This window comes from Panulirus ornatus, chromosome 7, assembly GCF_036320965.1.
Source record: "Panulirus ornatus isolate Po-2019 chromosome 7, ASM3632096v1, whole genome shotgun sequence".
Lineage (NCBI taxonomy): Eukaryota > Metazoa > Arthropoda > Malacostraca > Decapoda > Palinuridae > Panulirus > Panulirus ornatus.
This window is the reverse complement of record NC_092230.1, coordinates 39,270,630-39,296,492: the sequence shown is the minus strand read 5'-3', so window position 1 is coordinate 39,296,492 and position 25,863 is coordinate 39,270,630. Positions and strand designations below refer to the sequence as shown.

The 25,863-nt window shown below is 40.0% G+C and overlaps 1 protein-coding gene across 3 annotated transcripts in view; it reads right to left on the bottom strand.

Moving 5' to 3' along the window:
- LOC139749543 (KH domain-containing RNA-binding protein qki.L-like) overlaps positions 1 to 25,863 on the bottom strand; it is a 450,440-nt gene that overhangs the window by 13,310 nt on the left and 411,267 nt on the right. For 2 of the 3 annotated variants that reach the window (XM_071663530.1, XM_071663531.1), the window contains 2 exons: positions 18,314 to 18,469; positions 2,666 to 2,739 (listed from right to left, as the gene is read on the bottom strand). In XM_071663530.1, coding sequence (XP_071519631.1) covers positions 2,666 to 2,739; positions 18,314 to 18,469 — 230 coding nt within the window. The remainder of the gene's footprint in view (positions 1 to 2,665; positions 2,740 to 18,313; positions 18,470 to 25,863) is intronic. The other variant, XM_071663532.1, reaches the window with a different exon arrangement.

The window sequence follows — 25,863 nt, the reverse complement described above, 5'->3', positions numbered from 1 at the left end:
GAATCAGTAACTGCAAAAAATGTTGCAGAAATTAAAAGGGGGATGGTGTCCAGATTGGAGACGAGAAGGCATAGCCTGTACACTCCTGGGGGAGTGTAGTTTCAAGTGGATGTTCATTATGTCTGATGGAGTAGAGGGTTGAACACTGGGTTAGGAGGACAGTTGCTTGTCTAGTGCCTGTCGAGTCATTGTGGTGCGTATATGTTTGGTTAATGACGTGTTTGTTGAGAAAAGGTGTAGTAATCGTTAGTGGTTGAAATGTGGAGTGTAGATATAAGCTTTTCGTTTCTAACTTTGGAGTTCGGTGGTTGGTTATGGACTGGTTTGAGTGAGAGGATTCTGTGCTGTTGCAAGGAATTGACCTGTCGCACATGTTGATATGGACTGTACTGGAAGTATTTTTCATTTCATTGAGCAAGTGTTGAATGTTTTGTGTTGTTAGGTAGCCGAGATGATTACTCTCAGCGACCCATTCTGTGTTATTTGCAGCTTCTTTTTCATGATTTACCCTTGACAGGGTGGATGACCAAGCGGTGAGGCGTAGTTTAGTGTGGAGCGGACGAATTGTTAATTAAAAGGATATTAAGATTTCTTTGTCATGTCCATCTTGGTAAGTTAGTGTTATGAAGGGGTTTATCGTGTGTTATCTAGTGTTGATGTTTGTGCTTCATATGGTTGTTGTATTGCTTAATGGGAGTTGTTAACTATCTTGAATATGTGGCTACCTTGGGTTATAAATCGCTGCTCGTATGAGAGTAGTGTGAGAAACGTGGATCCTTTTCTTTTTTTTTCTAACCGTTTGCCCATGTTTGTTTTCTGGTTCGAAGTGTTTGGGAAGAACACACACACACACACACACACACACACACACACACACACACGAATAACTTGCACGTATATGGATCAAGATATATTCAACAAGCTGTTCACATCCACATAAGACTAAAATTAGAATGTTTCTAAAGTTTTGGTCACCACAGCTAAAGAAGCACAAAGAGCTAAGGTCCAGAGGAGGATAACAGAGATGGTACCAGACTTAAGAAAGATGAGTTGCAGGGAAAGACTAGGATCTTTAGATCTGCCCATCATGGATGAGAGAAGAGTGAGGGGTGACTTGATCAAGACCTCTTAATTATTTTAAACCAGTTTGATGACGTGGACAGTGAAAACAGTACTTCTACAGATGTAGGGACAGATCAACTAGAGGACATAACGTGACATTAAGGAAGAAACTTGTTTTGAAAAGATGTAAAGATGTATCATGTAGTATAAGACTGGATGACGGGAAGAGGGTGTGGTAAATGAGGACAGCAGACACAAGTTTAGATAAAAAAAAAATGTATTATAGTGAAGAAGCTTCAAGAGATGGGGCCAGTGTAGAACTTCCTCCCAGTACTATTGCTTGCACACACACACACACACACACACACACACACACACACACACACACGCGCAAACGATGATATTTCATTACACAGCACTTCGTCATACGGTAATCGGATGATGACTATTGCAATTCTCACTCGTGCATAATCATCATATTATCATCCTATTACCATCACCACGTGGCTCGAAGCAGCAGCTAGCCTGCCTGCCAGTCTGGTCTACATGACTGTTCCATTAAGCTGGCTGCATGGCAGCATTTACAACAGAGCCTCCTGTCTGGCTGAATAAGCTGGCACCACTGTTTCTGCTTTTGCTCTCTCTCTCTCTCTCTCTCTCTCTCTCTCTCTCTCTCTCTCTCTCTCTCTCTCTCTAGACAAGGGGGACAAAGGTGATTGTTCAAACTATAGAGGCATAAGTTTGTTGAGTATACCTGGTAAGTTGTATGGAAGGGTGGTGATTGAGAGGGTGAAGGCATGTACAGAGCATCAGATTGGGGAAGAGCAGCGTGGTTTCAGAAGTGGTAGAGGATGTGTGGATCAGGTGTTTGCTTTGAAGAATGTATGTGAGAAATACTTAGAAAAGCAAATGGATTTGTATATAGCATTTATGGATCTGGAGAAGGCATATGATAGAGTTGATAGAGATGCTCTGTGGAAGATATTAAGAATATATGGTGTGGGAGGTAAGTTGTTAGAAGCTGTGAAAAGTTTTCATCAAGGATGTAACGCATGTGTACGAGAGAGGAGAGTGAATGGTTCCAAATGAAAGTTGGTCTGCGGCAGTGGTGCGTGATGTCCACATTGTTGTTTGATTTGTTTATGGATGGGGTTGTTAGGGAGGTGAATGCAAGAGTTTCGGAAAGAGGGGCGAGTATGCAGTCGTTGGGAAGAGAGTCAGTTGTTGTTCGCTGATGATAAAGCACTGGTGGCTGATTCGAGGGAGAAACTGAAGAAGATAGTGACCGAGTTTGGAAGAGTGTGTGAAAAGAAAGAAGGCGAGAGCAAATATAAACAAGATCAAGGTTATTATATCAACAGGGTTGTGGGACAGGTCAGTTGGGGTGTCAGTCTGATAATTAATCAATTTAATTAGCTTTACATAGTAAACTTGAAGACGGTCACCTCACTGCTAAGATGAAATTCAAAAATCAGTCCTACCATAGAAAACATTTGTCCAAGTTCTTACAGTCCCCCAGAGCGGTTAATCTCCGAGAGACTTCTTTTGTCATAAATATGGTAATCACTTAATTTAGAAAGTAATTACTCTAATTAGTCCTTACCGTTAATTAGCGCAGCATCATACTCCGTCTGTAGATTGGCCATTTCGGTGGTGTAATCCTCATATAAGGGCATACTGCAATTACATTTAGTAATTATCAAACTAAATAACATTGTGGGAATGTAATTTACAAGGGAAAAAAATAATCCTATACTCTGTCATGAAATATAAAAAGCTAAATTATATTATGAAATGTATTATGAAACTGATATAATTTGATGAAATTTGTTTTCTACTTTGTTGTTCAGTAAAGATTATTATATGTTAAAATGAAAGTCTTTACAGTATTTCAATTCTATAGGGAAGTTAGCAGAACTGATCAGTAATAGAAAAAGGATCTAAATGGCATATATAATTCCTCGAAGGATAAATCATTTTTTTTCCTTACAAGATTACTTAAGAGAAAGTAGAATAAAAAAGGGTTATACAAAGGTGTCTAACATTGTTTATATATATATATACAACCTTAAATTAGACCCAATTTAGAACCAAAATAAGCAGCGCCTAGAAGACCTTTTTTTATATATATATGAGCAACTATACAAAAAAAAAAAAATAATTTATGACATTTTGCAGGAAATACAATATTATTCACAAAAATGAGAAGATAAAGTCTGCTTAGCTACACTGCGAAGCATATTTAGTTTCGTTTCATATCTTTTTACAGCAAGTATATATATATGTATATAAAAAAAAAGCAACATTTTTAGAGAATGTACAAAGCAGTGAATATCCAAAGAGGTAAACTCAAAGTCGTCCAAGAGCAAAAGGACTTAAAAGATATGATTTTCATCATTTTAGGTCCGTAAAGAAAAAATGTTATAGCTTTTTGCATTTTTTAGGGTATTTTCATAAGTTGTTGAAATCAGTGATGGGCTTTTGAAACAGCAAAATAAACAATTCGAATAACGTGTTATATATATATATATATATATATATATATATATATATATATATATATATATATATATATATATATATATATATATATTCTAATCCAACGGAATTAGATTGAAATTAGATGTGACAAAGATACCATTAGCTATAACACCCTTTAACAGACTTACTTTCTAAGGGTTTACAAAGTTAAGGGATTGGTGTCTAAACTACAAGGGAGAAACAAGAAAAAAAAAAAAAAAGATGGTACCATTGGATTATTTTATAACAATTATTTCTTCTCCCCGTCTTCTGAAGATTACATTATGGATCATTCTATTCATTTTCTCTTTTAGGATTTCCTCTCATTGTATCGCCACACACTATGTTTTCCTTTTCAGTTTTTTTGGGGGGGCCATTTAATGATGCCTGGAGATTATGACTTTGCCTTTTTTTTGTTTCCTTTTAAAGCCAGCCAGTTTTACGTCGAATCTATGCGATACTAATTGGCTAAAAAGGACTAATGCTGCCACAGTTAAGAGCCTCGGCCTTTTTTTTTCTTAAAATGTTGACGATGATGAAAAAGGCCAGGCCTTTTAGCACTGTGTAGTATGACGAGGTCTTCAGTGTTCACTACTGACCTTTTTCTGGGTGAATGTTAACGATATAATCAAAAGGCTAAGCCTTTACTACCGTGTAGGATTAAAAGGCCAAGCCTTTACTACCGTGTAGGATTAAAAGGCCTACTACATCTTCCACGTTCACTATCGACCTTTTAATTTTGAATATCAACAATAATCAAAAGGCCAGGCATTATCAAACACTGTAAATGACGACAATAATAGGATATGTCTTCACTATTCAGTATACTAGTATACAGACTAGTACATACTAGTGTTTAAGTTATAATGTAAAAATAAACCCCACATCTCTACATATGAATAACATGCGACTACACACCTGACATTTACATTTACATCTGACTGAAAACCTGACGCTCAAAACATACCACAGGCGTTTTATGTAAACGATTTAACTCCCCCCCCACCCCCCACTCCATATAGTCTCATTTGCATATATGCTTATAGATATATCAATACGTTCTAATCGTTCTCAACTCTTTGCCTTTGAGACAATGTTGCAATAATTTAGGTAATTCAAACTTTTGCCAACGAAATATTTAAGTACAAGAAGTACTGAAGATAAATGCTGAGAAATCATGAGTATGACATGAGTTGTCCATATATATATATATATATATATATATATATATATATATATATATATATATATATATATATAGGTAAAGAATATTCATAGTCAACCAGTTCATCTGAAATTTAGGAAGATTCGCCGAGAATATCATGATCTTACAATCTTCGTCTTCAGTACCTTACACTTTACACTTCATGCTAAAACACAAGAAATGAACAGGGATCAATAAATCATATTATTGACTTTTTTTTTTTATCATAGGAATCAAGAGGGGGGGGGGGGGGTGGGGGTGTAATGTGTATTAAGGCATGCTTTAGTCAGACATATAAACTCACTACCATGCAACGGCAAACACAGTCCTTCATAATTATATGTATATATATATATATATATATATATATATATATATATATATATATATATATATATATATATATGATCGGACTTGGTCCGCTTGAGGTTACAACACGAGTACAGAGTCATGTAAGCACTGCTTGTTTCAAAGGAAACTATCCTGCCCCTGATACTGAGTGTAGCGCATCTTCGAAGCTGCAGGAGCTAATATGGACTAGAGCAATAATGATAATAATAATAATGGTAATAATAATGATTATTATCATTTTCATTATTATCTTATTATCATTATTATTACTATCATTTACATGAATTAAGGCATAACCCTATCAAAACGCCTCTATAACTTCAGATACAAATCACATTTCATCCACACAATCTTTTCCATTTTTTTTTTTTTTTCATGCCACGCTGAACCGTTCCCTCGTCTCCCTTCCCTCTAACCTAATGTTTACAATACGCCATATATTACGCAAGGATGACGCACACGTGAAACCTATCCATTGCCACTCCTCCCCCCACCACCCCTAACTACCCCTTACCCCCCATATATGAAAAAAAAAAAAAACGTCAGAAACTGGTATTCCATTTCTGTATCCTCCTCACCCTGTATTCCTTGCATACACATGTAAGCCAAGGTGGGCAAATATTTTTTTCTTAATGGTGGAGAGGGAGCGACGTAGGGATGATGGGGAGTTTTTTTTTTTTTTTGGGGGGGGAGATGTTTAAAATAGTGTCTTAATGACAGCTGAAGTTCTCTCAACCTGACACAGGAGGCGTTATTGTTATGTAGTTTTGGGGCATTTAAAAAAAAAAAACACTAGTGAAATAATGGATTATGGAATACATGCTAAAGCTCTCTGTCTATCTATCTGTCTATCTATCTGCCTTATCATCTATGTATCTATCTAATCTTCTTATCAGTCTTATTCTCTCTGTATCTATCTTCTTTTATATCTTACTATCTATCTTCTTATGTATCTTACCATCTTCTTATCTTATTAACTATGTATCTACCTGTCTGTCTATCTATCTGTCTTACCGTCCATCTATATATCTATCTATTTCTATATCTGTACCTTTCTATACCTTTATTTTCCTCTGTAGAACCAACCACAAGCGTAAGAAGGATCAGGTTATTTTAACATGATTCATGGTTCACACATGTTTAGTGGTTCACACATGTGTAGGATCTAAAATAACGAAGTTAAATCATTTAAAAATTATGTAACGTAATCAAAATAAAATAATTTCATGCATGATTATACTTTGTGATATAATAACCTACAATTTACGTATACTGAAGATATAGCGACCCTATAATCTATATGTTAAGAGTGCAAATATAGCACAAAACTTTATATATAGAAACGCAATATTATATAGGATATAAAGCTTTGCATAGACGAGTGACGACATAGCGACCATATAATCTATACGTTAAGTGTGCAAATATAGCACAAAACTTTATATATAGAAACGCAATATTATATAGGATGTAAACCTTTGCATATACAAGAGGCATATAAACTGCTTATATAACTGTTTATACAACAAGAATGACGCAAAGTTGTATACATCATGACTTTCATAACCTTGTCTGTCTATATGCATTCCTACTGATCTAACCTGTATCTATCTATCCACTGTTTATATCTACCTATCAATCAATCAGTCAGTCAGTCTATCCATCTCTCTATCATATCTATCTATCTATCTATCTATCAATCAGTCAGTCAATCTATCCATCTCTATAAAATCTGTCTATGTATCTATTTACCTACATATATATATCTTTATATCTATCTCTCTATATTTATCTATCTATCTCTGTTGGCTGAACCAGTTCCAGGTACGTGCCTTTCCCCTTGGGTACACAGGGAGGGAGGGGGAGGGGGGGGAGGGAGCAGCTAACTTGATGAAGAAAGACATCCCATTGTGGGGGGTGGGGGGGGGGGGTCACGGGTGATGCTGGGTCTCCGTAAGTAACTTGTAAGTTACAAGTCGTCTTTTTTTTTTTTTCCACAAGTCTACATATATTTTTTTTCTCATTCTTTTTTTTTTTCTTATTTTATTTTGTGGGTTTGAATGAGGATGTGTTTGGTCGGCGATCAAAGTGGGTGAGAGAGAGAGAGAGAGAGAGAGAGAGAGAGAGAGAGAGAGAGAGAGAGAGAGAGAGAGGTGAGTGAAATTCCAGTAGGTATCCACTTTATATATATATATATATATATATATATATATATATATATATATATATATATATATATATATATATACACCTTCTCAAACTCCTGATTTATATTTTGTATTATCCCATACCTCAAAGGACACACAATGTTCTATTCACCAGTGGACCACGTCTCTAAATCTAATTACCCCAAACCAGTGCGAGTGACAGGAGCTAAATGTAATTAAAGTAACCCCATATCCAATCGGGTTACATAATTATATTTCCCCCCCCCCTCACCCCCGAAATTATCAATGACACCTTGACAACGTGAATTACCCGACAGAATTATCGACCTTAGTTAATTTACATTTATTTGCATACTATAGTAGTAAAGTATATATATATATATATATATATATATATATATATATATATATATATATATATATATATATATATATGTGTGTGTGTGTGTGTGTGTGTGTGTGTGTGTGTGTTTTGCATATTGTACGTTAAATGAGAAATTCACTTCTACCAATATTGACATGTTTGAAATGTGTGGGGTTACTATTTATTTATGAGGTTACCATGTATGTGGTCCCTCACGTATGGGATTATCATGTATGGAGTGTATGGGGTTCCCCATGTATGAAATGTAATGGGGCCACCACGTATGAAATGTGTGGTGATGCGAAGTCACCACGTTACGATATGCAAATGAGGGAACCACACACACACGAGGTATGGAAAATGAAGTTGAAAGTTAACGAGAGAAGAAATAATCAAATCATCTAAACTACAAAACTTATTCTTGAACTTTAAATCAACATCGTACCATTTTCTTTTTTCTGAACATTTCCTTTGTTTAAATTCAAAGATATTTACAGTGATGTTGAAATGCATAAATTACTTTTCTTTTTTCTTCAGTAGGACGAAGGGGGAGATATGAAGGCAAGGTAATGAATTAGAGGGAGGTAGAACGTATGAATATATATATATATATATATATATATATATATATATATATATATATATATATATATATATGGTGAGGTGTTTTTGCCTTATGTTAACAAATTCACATATAAGGTTATTTTTTGGCCATTTTGAGGCCAGATCTGGTGTTTCCGTGGCTATTGTATTTATGTATTGTTCTTCTGTTCTCTAGCGAGTGGGGAACAAGGCTCTGTTATGAGTGTATGCTAACACGAGTGATGGGCATGTATATGTGTATTTTAGAGATGGGGTCTTGATGGGTGTAGGTTAAGAGACCGAGACCCCACGAATATAGCTTCAGAGATAGGGGGACCCAAGTATATACATTGAGTCTCCCATCCTCTAACGCGCGCGCGCGCGCGCAAATACACACGCTCACGTAAATACACACGTATACGCAAATACACACCCATACGCAGACACCTTCACGCAAATACACAACCATACGCAGACACACCCTCACGCAAATACACACCCAGACAGGGAGACATACCCTCACGCAAATACACAACCATACGCAGACACACCCCCTCACGCAAGTACACAGCCGCTCAGGCAAATCCACCCCCAGAGAACATGAACACGTCGTCAACGGTAACAAGGAGGATCTTTATGGCAACGCTACATTTTCTACGAAATTCCCTGATCTTGTTTTTCCCCCTTACCTCCCCTCCCCCTCCCCTTGTGACGATTCTCGAGAACCGTGGCAGCCGTGGACGCTATTTTCTCCCCCCCCCCCCCTTCCTCCTCTCCCCTTCCCCTACATCGCTTCTCCTTTTTCCTTCCCCCCCTCCACTACCTTCGCGCGCCCCTCCTCCCCCTATAACCGTGCTATGATAAGAAGCCATCCAGGCGCCCTTAACCAACCCCCTCCCCCCTTTCGTTTTCTGTTGGGTGAACCACAGTAGAAAGGGGGATGTGAGGTGGGGGACCACAGGCAATGCGCGCCGATCCTCCCCAGCGTTTACGAAGGTGGGGAGGACCCGGGTCATTACCTGGAGGTGTTTGGGGGACGTCACGAGGAGGGGGTGGGTTGGGGGGGGGGGAAGAAGAGGAGGGGGTGTGGGAGGGAGGGCCTTGTGTGTGGGGGGTTGTCCCCTCCCCGTCTTTATGGCCGAGAGGGGAAACAACCGGGCGACCAGAGGGTGTCTTTGGTGGGGGGGGGGGGGGGAGAGAGAGAGAGAGAGTGGGGGAGGGAGGGCTGGACTCAACGAGGGAGAGATGGAATCCTGGAAGATACAGGGTCAAGGAAAGGTTGGGTGAGGGGAGGGCAACTGGACAGGTGAGGTCGAGTAATGAGATATTCTTTTTTTTTCTTCTTTCCTCGAGGGAAGAGGGAAGAGAGGGGAGAGGGTTGAAACAAAGAATCTAAGAGTATATATATATATATATATATATATATATATATATATATATATATATATATATATATATATATATATATGAAGAAAGTTTGAGGTGAGATATTGTGAATATTGAAACATTGAAACGTATGTCTTGAATGTATTCAGAGAGAGAGAGAGAGAGAGAGAGAGAGAGAGAGAGAGAGAGAGAGAGAAGTAGAACAAACCCCATTCAATCCTTGTTCTCCTCGGCTGTTCTTGTGGGTGTCGAACGCGCGCACACACACACACCTCTCTCTCTCTCTCTCTCTCTCTCTCTCTCTCTCTCTCCCTATCCCATCGCGCGATTAGCATCTCTCACATCAACAGTAGGTGTAGGGGGTTGGGGAATGGGGGGCTCAATCCTGCTGAAGATCGTAGTTTTCCCTTCCGCCTGAATGGCGTAAGGCATGTGTCAGAGGTCTACGGACCAGGGCAGACACCTGGGGATTACCTGTCACTCGGAGAGACGACAGTGAGAATTGAATACAAGGGTCCTTCCTTCCTTCTCTCCCTCCCTCCTCTTCATCTTCCTTTGGAGACCATACGCATGTTCAGGATCTAAGACTCCTGGTTATTCGCACGTCATAGTGTGTGTGTGTGATGGATCGATCATGTTGATGACGGTACAGAGGATAAGAGAGAGAGAGAGAGAGAGAGAGAGAGAGAGAGAGAGAGAGAGAGAGAGAGAGAGAGACTTTCCTTTAAGTTTTCACTCCATGTTCTTTTTTTTTGAAGTCGTTTTCCCATTTACGTCTTCCCTTCCCACCCCATATCTCTTACCCCATGCACTTACCCATTTTCCTTCCCTTATCATCAACCCATTTTCCCTTCCCCTAACATTATCCCATTTTCCTTTCCCCTACCATTACCCGATTTCCCCTTCCCCTGTCATTATCCCATTTCCTCTTCCCCTATCATTTTCCCATTTTCCCTTACCCTCCCATTTTCTCTTACCCTAACACTTACCTTTCATCCCTCGCTCTTGCCACCGCTGACATTTCCAACCCTTCAGGATTTGTGTTTTTCTTTTATTCTTCTGGTCGGTGTGTGTGTGTGTGTGTGTGTGTGTGTATGTGTGTGTGTGTGTCTAAATGTGGCTATGCGCTTTAAGGGGTACATCATACATGTACAGAATGTTCAAGAGATGGGTCTCCGCGAGTGTATAGAACTCCCTCCCAGAGCAGTGCATGTAGGTAACCACCCAAACACACACACACACACACACTTGTCAGGGGGTATGCATTCCCTCATGGACACACAGTTTGCAGATGATGCGACAGGTCATGAAAGAGGTGAAAAAGCGAGGGGGATTGCATCAGCTTACAAGGGGACCTAGACAAGGTCCAAAGCTGTTCTGACACACGGCTGATGAGGTTCCATCCGAGTGATTGTAAATTAACTGCTTATGACACAGATCGAAAGAAAAGCCCTCGATATGAATATTGCGTTTCCAGCAGGAAATAAGCTGCAGGAATCTGTGTGTTGTGGGAGGGACTTGGGAGTGGAGCTGGTGCCTCAGCTGTGGCCAGAGTCCCACATTAGGAGAATAGTTAAGGAGGCCAACTGTCTGTCTGTCTGCTGGGCTGGCAAATATCAGAATAGCTTTCAAGTATATGGCCAAGAAAATATTCAGCCAGCTGTTCATCAGGCCAAAACTAGAATATGCTTCTCAAGTTTGGTCACCGCAGCTAAAGAAGCACAAAGAGCTGATAGAGAAGGTCCAGAGGAGGACAACAAAATTAGTATATGCTTCTCAAGTTTGGTCACTGCAGCTAAAGAAGCACAAATAGCTGATAGAGAAGGTCCAGAGAAGGACAACAAAACTAGAATATGTTTCTCAAGTCCAGAGAAGGTCAGAGAAGGACAACAAAACTAGAATATGTTTCTAAAGTTTGGTCACCGCAGCTAAAGAAGCACAAAGAGCTCATAGAGAGGGTCCAGAGGAGTTACAGGAAGAAGGCTCGAGGCTTTCAATTTGCCCACATTGGAAGAGAGAAGAGTGAGGGGTGACCTGATAGCAACTTTTAAGTTTTCATAACAGATTTATGACGTGGCCAGTTCTTCCAGAGACACAGGGGGTAGAACAACCAGAGAACATAACATGAAATTAAGCCAAATATTTGTTAGAAAAGATGTAAAGAAAATACCTTATTGTATAAGAGTGGTGGATGAATAGAGTTTAATGACTGAGGATGTAATTAATGCAGACACCATACATACGTTTGAAAAGTTGAATGATGAAGAATATTCAGGAGATTGGTGTGTGGGGGGCGATGAGTGTAGAACTCCCTCCCAGTACAGTATAAATTGTTAAGTATAGACAGACAGACACACACACGTTACCATTCCCTCCCATCCCGTAATCTGTTATCAGCTGTGTCGCGACCTTAAACACAGTACGCTATCGGGGACTCGACCTTTACACGAGTCGTGTTTTCTCCTCACACTTAAACAGAACAACAGCGGGTGGTCGTTGTGTCGTCCTAAGTCTCTCTCTCTCTCTCTCTCTCTCTCTCTCTCTCTCTCTCTCTCTCTCTCTCTCTCTCTCTCTCTCTCCATCTTTCTTCTTTTAATTTCCTTTTAGCTTTTTCATTTCTTTATTTTTCCTCGTCTTTCTCTCTCTATATTTCCTTTTTCTCTTTTCTTTCTTCCCCCTCTCCGCGCTAGCGATGCCTCAATGCAAAATCTCATCGTATTTAGTCGTAGGCACAAAATCTCTCTCTCTCTCTCTCTCTCTCTCTCTCTCTCTCTCTCTCTCTCTCTCTCTCTCTCTCTCTCTCTCTCTCGTGGGACAAATCCCTTGGTCAAATGCATTGTCATAACTTTCCTCTGTCTTTCTACCTTTGTCTGGCCACATTGTTTGGCGCTCTTCTTTCTGGTGCGTGTCATATATATATATATATATATATATATATATATATATATATATATATATATATATATATATATATATAATATTTCGAGCGTTCTTAGTGGCATTCGTTCTCCCTGCTTGGGGTGTTCTTTGAAGACCTTCTTTGCATTGTTTGAGGATATTTTTCTCTGTGTTTGCCTGTGTTTCTCCGAGGCTTCCACTGTCTTGTTTGCGCTCTTGCTCCCCATCTCCATAGGGAAGGCGTTTGAAGGGTTTGTTCTGTCGCGCCCCAGGGTCGTATGGTCGTGCTCTAGGGTCGGATCGTCGTGCTCCAGGGTTGTATGGTCGTGCCCCAGGGTCGGATCGTCGTGCCCCAGGGTCGGATCGTCGTGCCCCAGGGTCGGATCGTCGTGCCCAGGGTCGTATGGTCGTGCCCCAGGGTCGTATCGTCGTGCTCTGGTGTCCTGCCATCGTACCCAAAGGTATGTACAGTGGTACCCAAGAATCGTGCTGGCCTTCACACGAGGTCGTACCGTCGTACTCAAGGGTCGTACACCAAACCGTTCGTATCGTCATATCGACCTTCCCAAAGGGTCGTACAGTCGTACTCAAGGGTCGTACCGTCGTCTTCCAGGAACTAAAAAATTACTTTCCTTTCTCATTTCTCTTCTCATATAAACCACCCTCTCCTCCCCACCCACCCACACACCCACCCACCCACCCACACACCCACCCACACACACACACAACCCTCGGCTTCATCCTTCGCCATCCCTTTGGCACGGCTCCGCTGCGCTTCTGCATCCCATGGCCGTGACGCCTCCGTGGCCGACACACGTAGTGAACCAGCAATCTGGTAGAGTGGTGGTGCTCCTCCTCCTCCTCCTCCTGCAGGTGCATCTCCTCTCATGTATAATACGCATTAATTACCTCCATCCCGGCGGTAACGCTCAGGAGTACGGGCGTCTTGAGGCGATCCAGACTGGCGTTTACGTTTCCCGAGGAGTCTTATGTACTGACTGACTCTCTCTCTCTCTCTCTCTCTCTGACTCTCTCTCTCTCTCTCTCTCTCTCTCTGACTCTCTCTCTCTCTCTCTCTCTCTCTCGTGTCCGAGTTTCGTTTCGGTGGAGGTGTGTTCTCTGCATGTGAACGCTCTTGTGTACCCCCTCTCGAAGTATGTTCATGCGTTCCGTTGTTTTTTTTTTCTTTACTTTAGCGTTCCACATTTTCTTTATTTCAACACACCCGTTTTCGTTATGGGTTCCGTGCTTTTTCATTACGCTAGTTGGATGAAGGGAGTGGATGGGAGGTTAGAGGAGGAGGGAGAAAGAGAGAAGGGGGTGGAGGGATTGAAATTGCAAGTAAGTGACTAAAGAAATAAGTTTTGGAGTAAGTAAAGAGATTGAAGACACTGCACTTATTCACTCAATCCAGTCTCTAGCTCTCATATATAACGCACAGAAACCATATTACCTCATCCACAACCAGGCACTATAGACCTTCTCATGGTTTTCCCTTGATCGCTTCATATGCCTTAGATCAACTCACGACAATACGTCGAGTAACGCATCGCTCCATTTCGCTCTGTCCCGTGCACGCCACACACCCTCCTGTATGTTAAGACCCGAAAAACGAAGCATCTTTCACGTCATCCCACTTATCGAAAACACCCCTTCTTCCTCCCTGTGATCTTCATAGACACTCACACTCAAACCAAATTGTCTGTCTCCTCTTCTAAATCTCATTACCTTACTTTTAATCACACTTCTTCCTTCCATTCACTTCCCAAAACTCAGACATCAGCTTATATATATGGCACCAGAGCTGTGACATCTGCAAACAACAAATGATTCGCCTCCAAGTAACCCACTCCATCCCTAACAGTCTGCATACCCGCCCCTCCCTACCAAAACCATCGCATTTGTCTCAGACACCCTGTCCATAAACAAATTAAATAGCCATGGTGACTTCAAACACCCTTGATGAAAACCCCTCTTCATACACGACTTGCTTTCATGATAGAAATTCCTTATTGCTTCCAGCGGCTTTCCTCTCATACTGTATAATCCTTCCACAAGACATTCCTATCAACCGCATGCTTTTCCCAAATCCATAAATGCTACATACAGATCCTTCTGTTTCTCTAAGTATTTCTCTCGCACACATTCCTCGAAGCGAATACCTGATCCACACATCTTCTACCACTTGTGAAACCACACTGCTCCTTCCCAGTCTGATGCTCTGTACATGCCTTCACCCCTCTCAATCACTACCCTCCCATACAACTTACCAGGTACACTCAACAAACTTATGCCTCTATAGTTTGAACACTCACCTTTATCCCCCTTGCCCCTATGCAGTGGCGTGGCATTATACAGGTACTCCACCAGTCCTCTGGCACCTTACCTTAAGCTATACGAAAATGTAAACCTGTTCACAACACAGTCATCCCTTTTCTTGAGAAATTCAACTACAATACCGTCCAATCCAGCCGCCTTGCCACATTTTATCCCTCGCAAGGCTTTCACAACACACAGCACACACACACACACATATATATATATATATATATATATATATATATATATATATATATATATATATATATATTTATATATATATATATATATATATATATATATATATATATATATATATATATATATATATATATATATATATGCAGATTAAACTACAAGGAAATGGAATATACAAAGTGTCAAACGCTTTCGTATATTACATTGTCAAAACAATACAGATAAAGAGAACCAGAATACAATGCACCAGCCGCCAGTAAGCGGGGGAGGAAATCGAGTCAAGAGACATGTAAAAGGGTTAGGGCTCAGGTCACCCTCGGCCACTTCACCTCTCTCTCAAATTACAAACTCGGGTTAACCTATGGTCTGGGAAACATATTTCTACAATATTTTTGTTTTCCCTCTTACTTATAAAGTTACCTACACCAACATTGAGATTCATGTCGATATCTCTGCTACGTTCGATAAAATATTTCAACATCTATTTCTTGCAGTTACTGTTATAAAGACTAGCGTTGCTCTCGTCAATTCGATGATGACACATCATTGCTAAGCAACGCTGATGCTGGGACATGCAATAATTCGATTACTGACCGCAATATCGTTGAAACATAAGGGAGATATCGGCATACAACAAAATGTTGGTTTCTACAGATAACTTTATCAGTATAGAAATGGTTCATATGTTGAGCAGAACATGTGTTAACCTGAGGTTGTAACTTGAGAGAGGTGAGGTCGTCTAGGGTGACCTGTGCCCAGTACCCTTCACCTGTGTCATAATCCCTTCGCCTATGCCATAATACATTCACCTGTGTCATAATTCATTCACCTGTGTCATAATACATTCACCTGTGTCATAATTCATTCACCTGTGTCATAATACATTCACCTGTGTCATAATTCATTCACCTATGTCATAATTCATTCACCTGTCATAATACATTCACCTGTGTCATAATTCCTTCACCTGGGGCCCCTCAGGCCCAGTGGTAGCTGGTGCATTATAGTCTGGTTCCCTCCATCTATACTACTCACTCTTGACCTGCTAATTGCACGAAAGCGTTTGACACTAACCGTTTTCTATTTCCTTGTGGTTTTACCTGCATCCTAGGTACACTTCCGCTACCTATGTACGTTTTGCATATATATATATATATATATATATATATATATATATATATATATATATATATATATATATATAATCTATTTATTATACTTTGTCGCTGTCTCCCGCGTTAGCGAGGTAGCGCAATTAAACAGACGAAAGAATGGCCTAACCCACCCACATACACATGTATATACATACACGCCCACACACGCACATTTACATACCTATACATTTCAACGTATATATATATATATATATATATATATATATATATATATATATATATATATATATATACAGTCATATACATACATACACATGTACATGACTCTCACTTGCTGCCTTTATTCATTCCCGGCGACACCCCGCCACCCATGAAATGACACGCCCTTCCCCCGCATGTGCGCGAGATAGCGCTAGGAAAAGAAAACAGAGGCTACATTCGTTCACATTCAGTCTCTAGCTGTTATGTATAATGCACCGAAACCATAGTTCCCTTTCCACATACAAGCCACACAAAACTTTTCATGGTTTACCCCAGACGCTTCACATGCCCTGGTTCAATCCATTGACAGCACGTCGACCCCGGTATACTACATCGTTCCAATTCACTCTATTCCTTGCACGCCTTTCACCCTCCTACATGTTCAGGCCCCGATCACTCAAAATCTTTTTCACTCCATCTTCCACCTCCAATTTGGTCTCCCACTTCTCCTCGTTCCCTCCACCTCCGACACATATATCCTCTTGGTCAATCTTTCCTCACTCATTCTCTCTATGTGCCCAAACCATTTGAAAACACCCTCTTCTGCTCTCTCAACCACGCTCTTTTTATTTCCACACATCTCTCTTACCCTTACGTTACTTACTCGATCAAACCACCTCACACCACACATTGTCCTCAAACATCTCATTTCCAGCACATCCATCCTCCTGCGCACAACTCTATCCATAGCCCACGCCTCGCAACCATACAACATTGTTGGAACCACTATTCCTTCAAACATACCCATTTTTACTTTCCGAGATAATGTCCTCGCTTCATTCAGACCTCAAGAAAGCAGGGCTGTGAAATTTCCCAACCCATGTTCTGTCATAGTGACTGGTCAACCCACAATCAATTTATCTCTCTGCGTCATCACAGGATCAGAATATGTTCTGTTTATAACATTTTCTTCATTTTTTTTTTTCGTTCTTTCATCATATTATTGCCATCAACCCTCAAGGGGAAAAAAAACTTTTCCTTCATTTACTTCATCTTTCATTTTCAAATGATATTTTTCCTCACTAAAGAAAAAAAAAATCTTATATTCCTCTTTTTCTCCCCCGACATTCATTTAGTAAAACTTTTATTCTTTCTTTCTCTTATTTCTCTGACGATTATATTATTCACCCCCCACGTCAAGCCTGTATATTTCACCTTACCTTTTGATTACTTTACCATATATTACAAACATATCCTTAATTCTAAGTCGATGAATTGTGTGTAGGTGGATGTAGCAGAACTTACATACGAGTCCCTGTATATGTAGCCATTGCAACCGTATGCCTATCGACCATATATAAATATATATGTACCTACTATACTTGACTATCTATATATATTGTCCTGATGTTGTATATACCTTCAACCTGTATACATATAGCTGGTGTATATGTCCCCCGTTCCCTCTCCCGACTAGGACACCCAAGTCCCTGGCTATACACTGTAAACTATTCTGCCGCTCGGTATACTGTATACCTGTATACAGATGGGAGTATTACACCGTCCGTAACCTGTATACACCTCTAGCCTGCCCTGTAGACTCATCCTGTATGTCTCTCCATGCCCATGTATACTGTATACCCACACAGCCTGTAGCCTGTATACTGCTCTGGGTTTAAGTATACTGTACATCCACACAGCCTATAGCCTGTATACTGCTCTGAATTTAAGCATACTGCATACCCACACTGCCCGTAGCCTGTATACTGCTCTAGGCCCAGGTATACTGTATACCCATTCTGCCCGTAGCCTGTATACTGCTCTAGGCCCAGGTATACTGTATACCCATTCTGCCCGTAGCCTGTGGTATACTGCTCTGGGCCCAGGTATACACGGTCTACCCGTACACTGCCTACGTACACCTCCGTCCTGCCTCTACACTCACCCAACTGTAAGACTGTAGCCTGTATATTGCTCTGGGGTCAGATATGGCGGGGTCATTGTCGGCGGGGTCATGGTTGGGGTCACCGACGCACTGGAGGTCAGCAAAAGGGCCTCAGGACCCGGCTCTTGACCTTTGCCCAGGAGGTCGTACGCGTTCCTGTGGGGCGTCGGACGAAGTGTACAGAGGTGGCGCTGCACGAGGTCAGGTCACACAGGAGGAGGAGGAGGTGCATGGGGATGATGAGGGGTAGGGGGTAGGAGGGGGAGTAGGAGGAGGAGTGTGTATGTATGTGTGTGTGTAGTGTGTGTGTTTGTCTGTGTGTGTTTTGTGTGCAGAGAGTGTGTGTGTAGTGTGTGTGTTTAGAGTGAGTGTGTGTGTGTGTGTGTGTGTGTGTGTGTGTGTGTGTGTGTGTTTTGTATGCAGAGTGTGTGTGTGTGTGTGTGTGTGTGAAGAGTGTGTTTGTGTAGAGTGTGTGTGTGTGTGTGTGTGTTTTGCGTGCAGTGTGTGTGTGTGTGTGTGTGTGTGTGTGTGTGTGTGTGTGTGTGTGTGTGTGTGTGTGTGTGTGTGATATCAAACGATATCAGAGATGTGTCAGGTTAGGTTAGCTCATGTTGGATATTAAGGTGAAGAAGGTTAGGATATCAGGTGTCTGGGTGGGGGTGTCAGATATCAGGTATTAGGCCCTGATATCAATGAAGAGTTGCCATGTGTTGCGTGAGGATATGATATCAAACTGGAGTACAGGGCATTAGGTGCAAATTAGGTGTGGTTTAAGATATCAAGTTTATGATATCAGGTGTATTAAGATATCAATAAAGATAAGCTCCTGGTTATTAAAGATAGTGGTAACAGTATAAGAAAAGCAGTCACATAGGCACCTCCAATGTTATCTAAGTAAGCAATCAGATATCGAGACAAAACAAAAATACACATGTGATAACCAAATGGTGAAATGTGATATCTAGGAATACCAGTGGAGAGCTGAGATAACAAGGACAGATACCTTTGATTAAATGTAATTTTCCACTTTCTTCTGAAGGAAGAAAAAGAAAACGCACTGTGGAATGGTTACTTTTGAGAGATTTGTACCGAAGAACAGTTTAAAAAAATCAGATTATTTATTTTACCTAATTTGATTTAATTTATTTAAATCAAAAAATAATGTATATATATTTAATACATTTCGTTATCTGCTTTGTTATACATTCTTGTGTTTACGCTTCTTTTTCTAGACTCTTTGGCATATTGATTTATGATCTGATATAATAAACATTAAAAGTTAGATCAATGAAACTGTTCTCTAACATTATGGACAGAGAGGAAATTGAACACCCCTTTACCTTAGCAATGTTTTTTCTTAATTGCGAATTTAAGAATTCGAAATTTTGCTTTTTCAAAAACTATATAAGAAAATGTAAAGCCAACTATGTGATATTTATACATGCGATTTATATCACTTTTTTTTTCCATGAATAATGCCATTTCTTGTTCATTTGGATCCTGTAGTTAAACAATTAAAGTCCTATTCCATCGCAGTGTTCGGTAATTGATTGATTTGAAGGGAAGACTAAATTTATATTCAAGGCCATCATTAAACCGTGAGTCTGGCAGAGAGAAACCATAAAACTTAAAAGGGGGTTTAATGTGAATTGATCTTCCACACTGCTGGCTCTCAATTTTTCTAAATCTAATAATTATGTAGATATTTTGAGAGTTTGTGAGAGATAAAGGAAACTGGGTTCGTTGATCGACAATGTCGTTTTCTTTATAGTCGAACTAAATTTTAAAAATTGAAATAAATAAAAGAATATATATGTACTTTACTATAACGAATGGGTTACAGCATGGTAGTTAAAGGGTAAAATTGACCGTATTCAAAGGGTTGTGGCCGTTATTAAAAAAAAGGTGATTATTCTGGTATTCACAGGAAAAAGGGGTTAGATGTCCTTCTTTTGGAGGGGCTGCGATATTGTGGTGATATGCTGAAAATCACAAAACTCTACATTCCAAACTCTGCGCGGGAAATGAGAATTGATAAAGTGGTATCGTACCCGATACAAAGGGTTAATCCTCCAAACTTACATGTATAAAATCCGATCGCATTACCTAAAACCTCTAAAAAGTAACCTTTATTATTTTTGTTCCCCCAGCGCCGCTACCGTTTTCTTTTGTACAATTTCATTGATAAAAATAAAAAAAAAAAAGCAAAGGACCAAAATAGATACTTCTCTGTGTTGTATCTCAGCTCTTGGATTACATAACCTTCTCAAGCATTTCAGGAACCATATTATTATGGGTTATAGGAAATAAGAAACAAAAAAGTGGTTAATGAGGAAATAATACTAAAAAAAAAAATGTAGTATATTCACATATCTTCATAAGAGCAAACCTACCAAAAAATTAAATAAGTTTCTATTCATTTATTATCTTGATGCTGGCTGTCTGTGTGGAACGCTTTCAATATGGACTAAGGAAAATCAACCTCGAATTTCTCATATATATATATATATATACATATATATATATATATATATATATATATATATATATATATATATATATATATATATATTTCATTGGTACATACTACGGTTAAATTTTATGAGCCAATATATTACGATGGAAGTGAAGAATTGTGTGTCTGTGTGTGTGTAGATAGAGATAAAGACATACGTATAGCGTTAGAAGAAGAAAGAAGAAACTAACTGATTTAAAACTAAAAAATGAATTTAATTTTTGGATGCAAAACAAAAATTGTCTAAAGAATTATTGTAAAATTGCATGGATTAGCTTATTATTATAAAATTCTTTATCATGATATTTATGGATAAAATTTGTTATTACCAAAAATTAAATTCTAAATTTTTACGAAAGGTCTTAGAAAAAACTAGAAGTTCCTTCATGGAAAAAAATAGAAATAAAAGAAAGCTGTTTAGGGATCGAAATTTGATTTGCTTTTATTTTATCAAGTTAATGGATCGAAATTTAATTCTCTTTTACTTTATGAATGAAAGTTTATCTTTATAAGCGAAATTCTGTTATCTAGTTGTTGAATCGTGATGCTTACCTTCCAAAAAAAAAAAAAAAAAAAAAAAAATATACTGAAATATGTAATTTTCGCTGTGGGTCTATTTAATTCACATTCAACATTTATGTTTAATGGAAAGTTAATTCATTATTTAACTGGACAGAGTAACACAAACGTCATTTTTTTTTCTTTTAAACTATGGATATTTATTTTCGTAAAACTGCACCATTTTCTCGAAAGAAATATTGAAAACCAATATTAATTTCTTGATGAAAATGGTACGACCCTTGAGCACGACGGTACGGCCCTTGAGCACGACGGTACGACCCACAAGACCCTTAGCGTGACCTTTGACATAACCTTTAAGGGCTAGGCCAAAAAGGTCACGCTAATATACCCAAGGGTCGATTTCTCGTGCTCAGGTGCCGCACCTTCGCCCTTTTGGGATACAAACACAAAAATTCCAAAAGCGAAATTTGGACAAAAAATGAAATATATATACTTTTTGTGGCAAATATTGACGTTACTTGACCTATATATAAACAAACACACACGCTCTCGCTCTCTCTCACACGCACACACAACACAAACACACTCTCTCTCACACACACAACAAACACACGCTCTCTCTCTCTCTCTCTCTCTCTCTCTCTCTCTCTCTCTCTCTCTCTCTCTCTCTCTCCACCATACACCCAGTGGGTCGCTATCCCCCACGACCTGTCCTTAGTTATCCACTCCTGCCCACACCCCCATACATTCACGAGGAGGAGGAAGGAAAAAAAACATTCTTAAGTTGAGCTCTTCAGAGTCGCTTTGATGAAGAGGGCGGCGGTGGTGGGCGGCGAGGGGCGGGCGTGGGCGGCGCCCCTTAAGTTGTACTTGAGACCCAGTTTAAGGTGGCTATTATGGGGGATGAAAGCCGAATGAACGTATATGGGATGAGTGATCCTTACGAGAGTCCTGAGAAGGAAGGAAGGAAGGGAAGGAAGGAAGGGGGAGTTATAAGAGGGCCTAGCTCGCTTACACACACACACACACACACACACACACACACACACACACACAGCCAGGAGCTATATCAATCTCTGGGCAAGACTGTTTGACTGAGCACAAGTCTATGGGCTTGTTTGTACAAGTAAAGGATGGCGGGAGGGGGGGGGGGAGCAGTGTATATAGAGGCCTTCATAGGAGATAAATTGCTCTAATCTATCTATCAACTGACCGTGGTAGAGTCAGCCGTAAGGGAGGAGTGAGGCGACCACAGATTTTCAACGCGAGCACTGCATTATAAAGTACATCTACCCAGACGTATTGTGAGTAATTGGCATTAAAACGAATAAAGAAGTTCTTCTTTCTGTGTGAGAGAAGTTCTCATGGAACAGCGAATAAAGAAGTTACTTTTTCTGTGCGGGAGAAGTTCGGATGGAGAAGGACAACAGTAAAGGAAGGAAGGAAAATTATTGACACATTAGAGAGACTTTTGTGGGGATGTACTTTCATTCTGGGCCAAGAACAAGACTGTTTATTACACACCTACAAAGATATTGTAGATGTTACATTTCACCACTTCAGATGGAGCAACACAACAGCAACAATGAGGGTGAGAAGATGAAGAAAAAAGAATAATTCAAACTGATCATGTGTCGTGTTGACATTTTCCATCAACCAAGCTTTGAGAGGGATGTTTTAGAGGCATCAGGACTCTGAGTGGATATGAGATATCAGGACTCTAGGATGGGTGGATATGATATATCAGGACTCTAGGATGGGTGGATATATCAGGACTCTAGGATGAGTGAATGAGATATCAGGACTCTAAGATGAATGGATATGAGACAACAGAAGACTCAGCACTGCATGAACCAGGCCAACAGCGGCTGATAAGCCAAGGGAAGGTGATATAACCCAGCCAATTTGTCATTGATAGACGGTCCTCTTAATCAACACAGAAAGAGAGCCAAGGTTGGTACAAAAGAAAAAAGGAATATTGTATTGTGTTCTTTAATATCAAAATCGGAAATGAGGGCTGATATGGGAAGGCACCAAGAAGAATGTACTGTGACCTGATCACAAAAGGAAAGATGATATTAAAGGATGAATCGCCTGAGAAAACAAATCTATGAAGATATAAAGAAGGAAAAATAATTCAGATGGAATACAGGATTAAACTTTATCACAGTTGGAGGAGAAGTTCAAGAGGTTGTGATATCATATCAAAGGTCATGAAAAATGTTAGGAGATGTGAGAGAAATTTTCAGGGGCTTCTGAAAAATGCCATCACAGGTGATGGACGGGCAATCAATTGAGTTGCGGCAACTGAACTGGAATGTAAACAAGAGGAAAGAAAACGCGAACAATGAAAGGAAAAAAGAAAAAAAAAAAGAAAAAAACGTCAGGAGGGGGCCTTTACTGCATGACCTATATTTGACCTTTCAAGAAAAAGAAAATGCCCATAACATAGAGTATAGAAACTATCCATAATAGTGAGAGAGGGGAGAGGGAGCAAGGGGGCTGTTGAACAGAACCAGTGCATCAAGACTTGATGCAGCGGAACAGAAATCTGGAAACAGCGAAACAGAGTGGGGTGGGGGACAGAGGGATGGAGAGAGAGAGAGAGAGAGAGAGAAGAGAGAGAGAGAGAGAGATTAATAATCTACAATGTTGGAAATGGAATAATTCGGGGTACTTTATTGGCCCCAAGCTCTGGATAGCAAGGGTTACTTTTGAGTACTTGGACGTACAGGAATTTTTTCTGTTCGCTGGTGGAGACGAGAAGATTCTAATGATACGACCAGAAACACGAAGGTGGATGAGGCAAAAAGGAAAATTTGGGATGAGGGTCAACCGTAAGTAGGTAAATGTAAATCATTGTCGGATGTAAATGGCTGACATTATCGGACTAGAAGATGACGATATTCCAAAACGAAGAGAAAAATGGGGAAGGGTTAAGCAGTGTTGATCACAAGACTTGTAAAAGCCGGAGATTTGCCAAGCGCAACTTTTGTTATGCATCACCTTAAGGGGGAAGTGGTGGTCAGAGTTAGGAGAGAGCTTGGGGAAATGTTAATTGATGAAAATGTCTTCATGAAGTAATGTACGTATGTACAGGTGGATTGGTAGTAAATAGCCAGAGACTGTGAATTTAAGGACACCATGTTAGGGTACATGTACACGATGTTGTGGGAGGTATGGAGACAAAACTTAAAGAGATATAACTTGATGAAGAGATAAGATCTCATTTGTGCTGTCCAGAGAGAGGTCGCGCGGTAGCGAGGAGGGAGAAAGGAAGGATGATAGATGAGGAGGAGGGTTAGGCTTCTTGATAAGAGATAAAACCTTAAGTTTCACGAAGACCCGCTGAAGGAATAGAAAATGGGAAGAGCAACTGTGGACAGTTAGTGCACCAAGGGACGCTGATGGTAACAATTCCTCCACAGAACATCAACGAACCAGGAGAAGAATATACACAGAGGAAGAACAGTCGGGATGGGACGTTGGGCAGTAAAGCAAGCACTTCTCAGAGATGGTCAAGTATTGATTAAGTGAAATTTCGATTAAAAAAATCATATTCACTGGGGGAAATTTTGCCTTCTCATGGAGACCCGATTGAAAATTGGGATATGATCGTTCAACTACACAGAGCAGTAATTTTTATGGTGATATAAACCGATGAATTAAGTTATCAGGAAACCTGCCCTTGTGATGAAAGCTTGCGTGACATTTACAGTGAAGGAGTACGGACATGTCTCCTTCATCCTCAAATAAAGAGGGGAGGTTAAGCAAGAAAGAGGAGGAGGACTGTCTTAAAGATGTTAAAAAGAGGAGTAGTTTCGAGATCTGCTGGGACGAAGATGGAGGCGATGCTCCAGCCAGCCAACGTCTGTAAGACATAAGAGATGGAGGAACGAGTGTAGCAGGAGAGAGAGAGAGAGAGAGAGAGAGAGAGAGAGAGAGAGAGAGAGAGAGAGAGAGAGACTCTCAAAGGAATATGATGGGCAAGATGACCCTCAGAACTCCTTCCATAAATTCATCAGGTGTAAAATTGTCAGTTATAGAGCATGTGATCAGACTAAGGGATTCAGAGGAAAGAGTTGTGTAGAGGAGGTGGAGGAGAATGATGGTGTAAGGAAAGTGAGGAACTGTGAAAGACAAGTTACAAGGTGGCTTCACCGTAGACGATTCTATAAAGCCCTCATGATACTGAGAGGGAATATAGAGAGGTCTTGGAAAGTATGTAGAAAAGACACAAACAGAATACCAAAATGTTTTTTGCCCCCATACATGATTTATGGCCCTGATGTAATGTTACCGTCCGTGTTGAAGATGCGTGTGGATACACTTGACAAGCCACTTGGAATGCTGATCAAGATGTTTCTGGAGGAAGGTTGATTGCCAAGGGAATGGAAGAGGACAAATTGCCAAGGGAATGGAAGAGGGAAAATGTCATACCTGTCTATAGGAAAGGGGATCAGGATGTGGAGTTTATAAGGCAGTGGAAAAGATATGCGCAGAGCAAATGGAT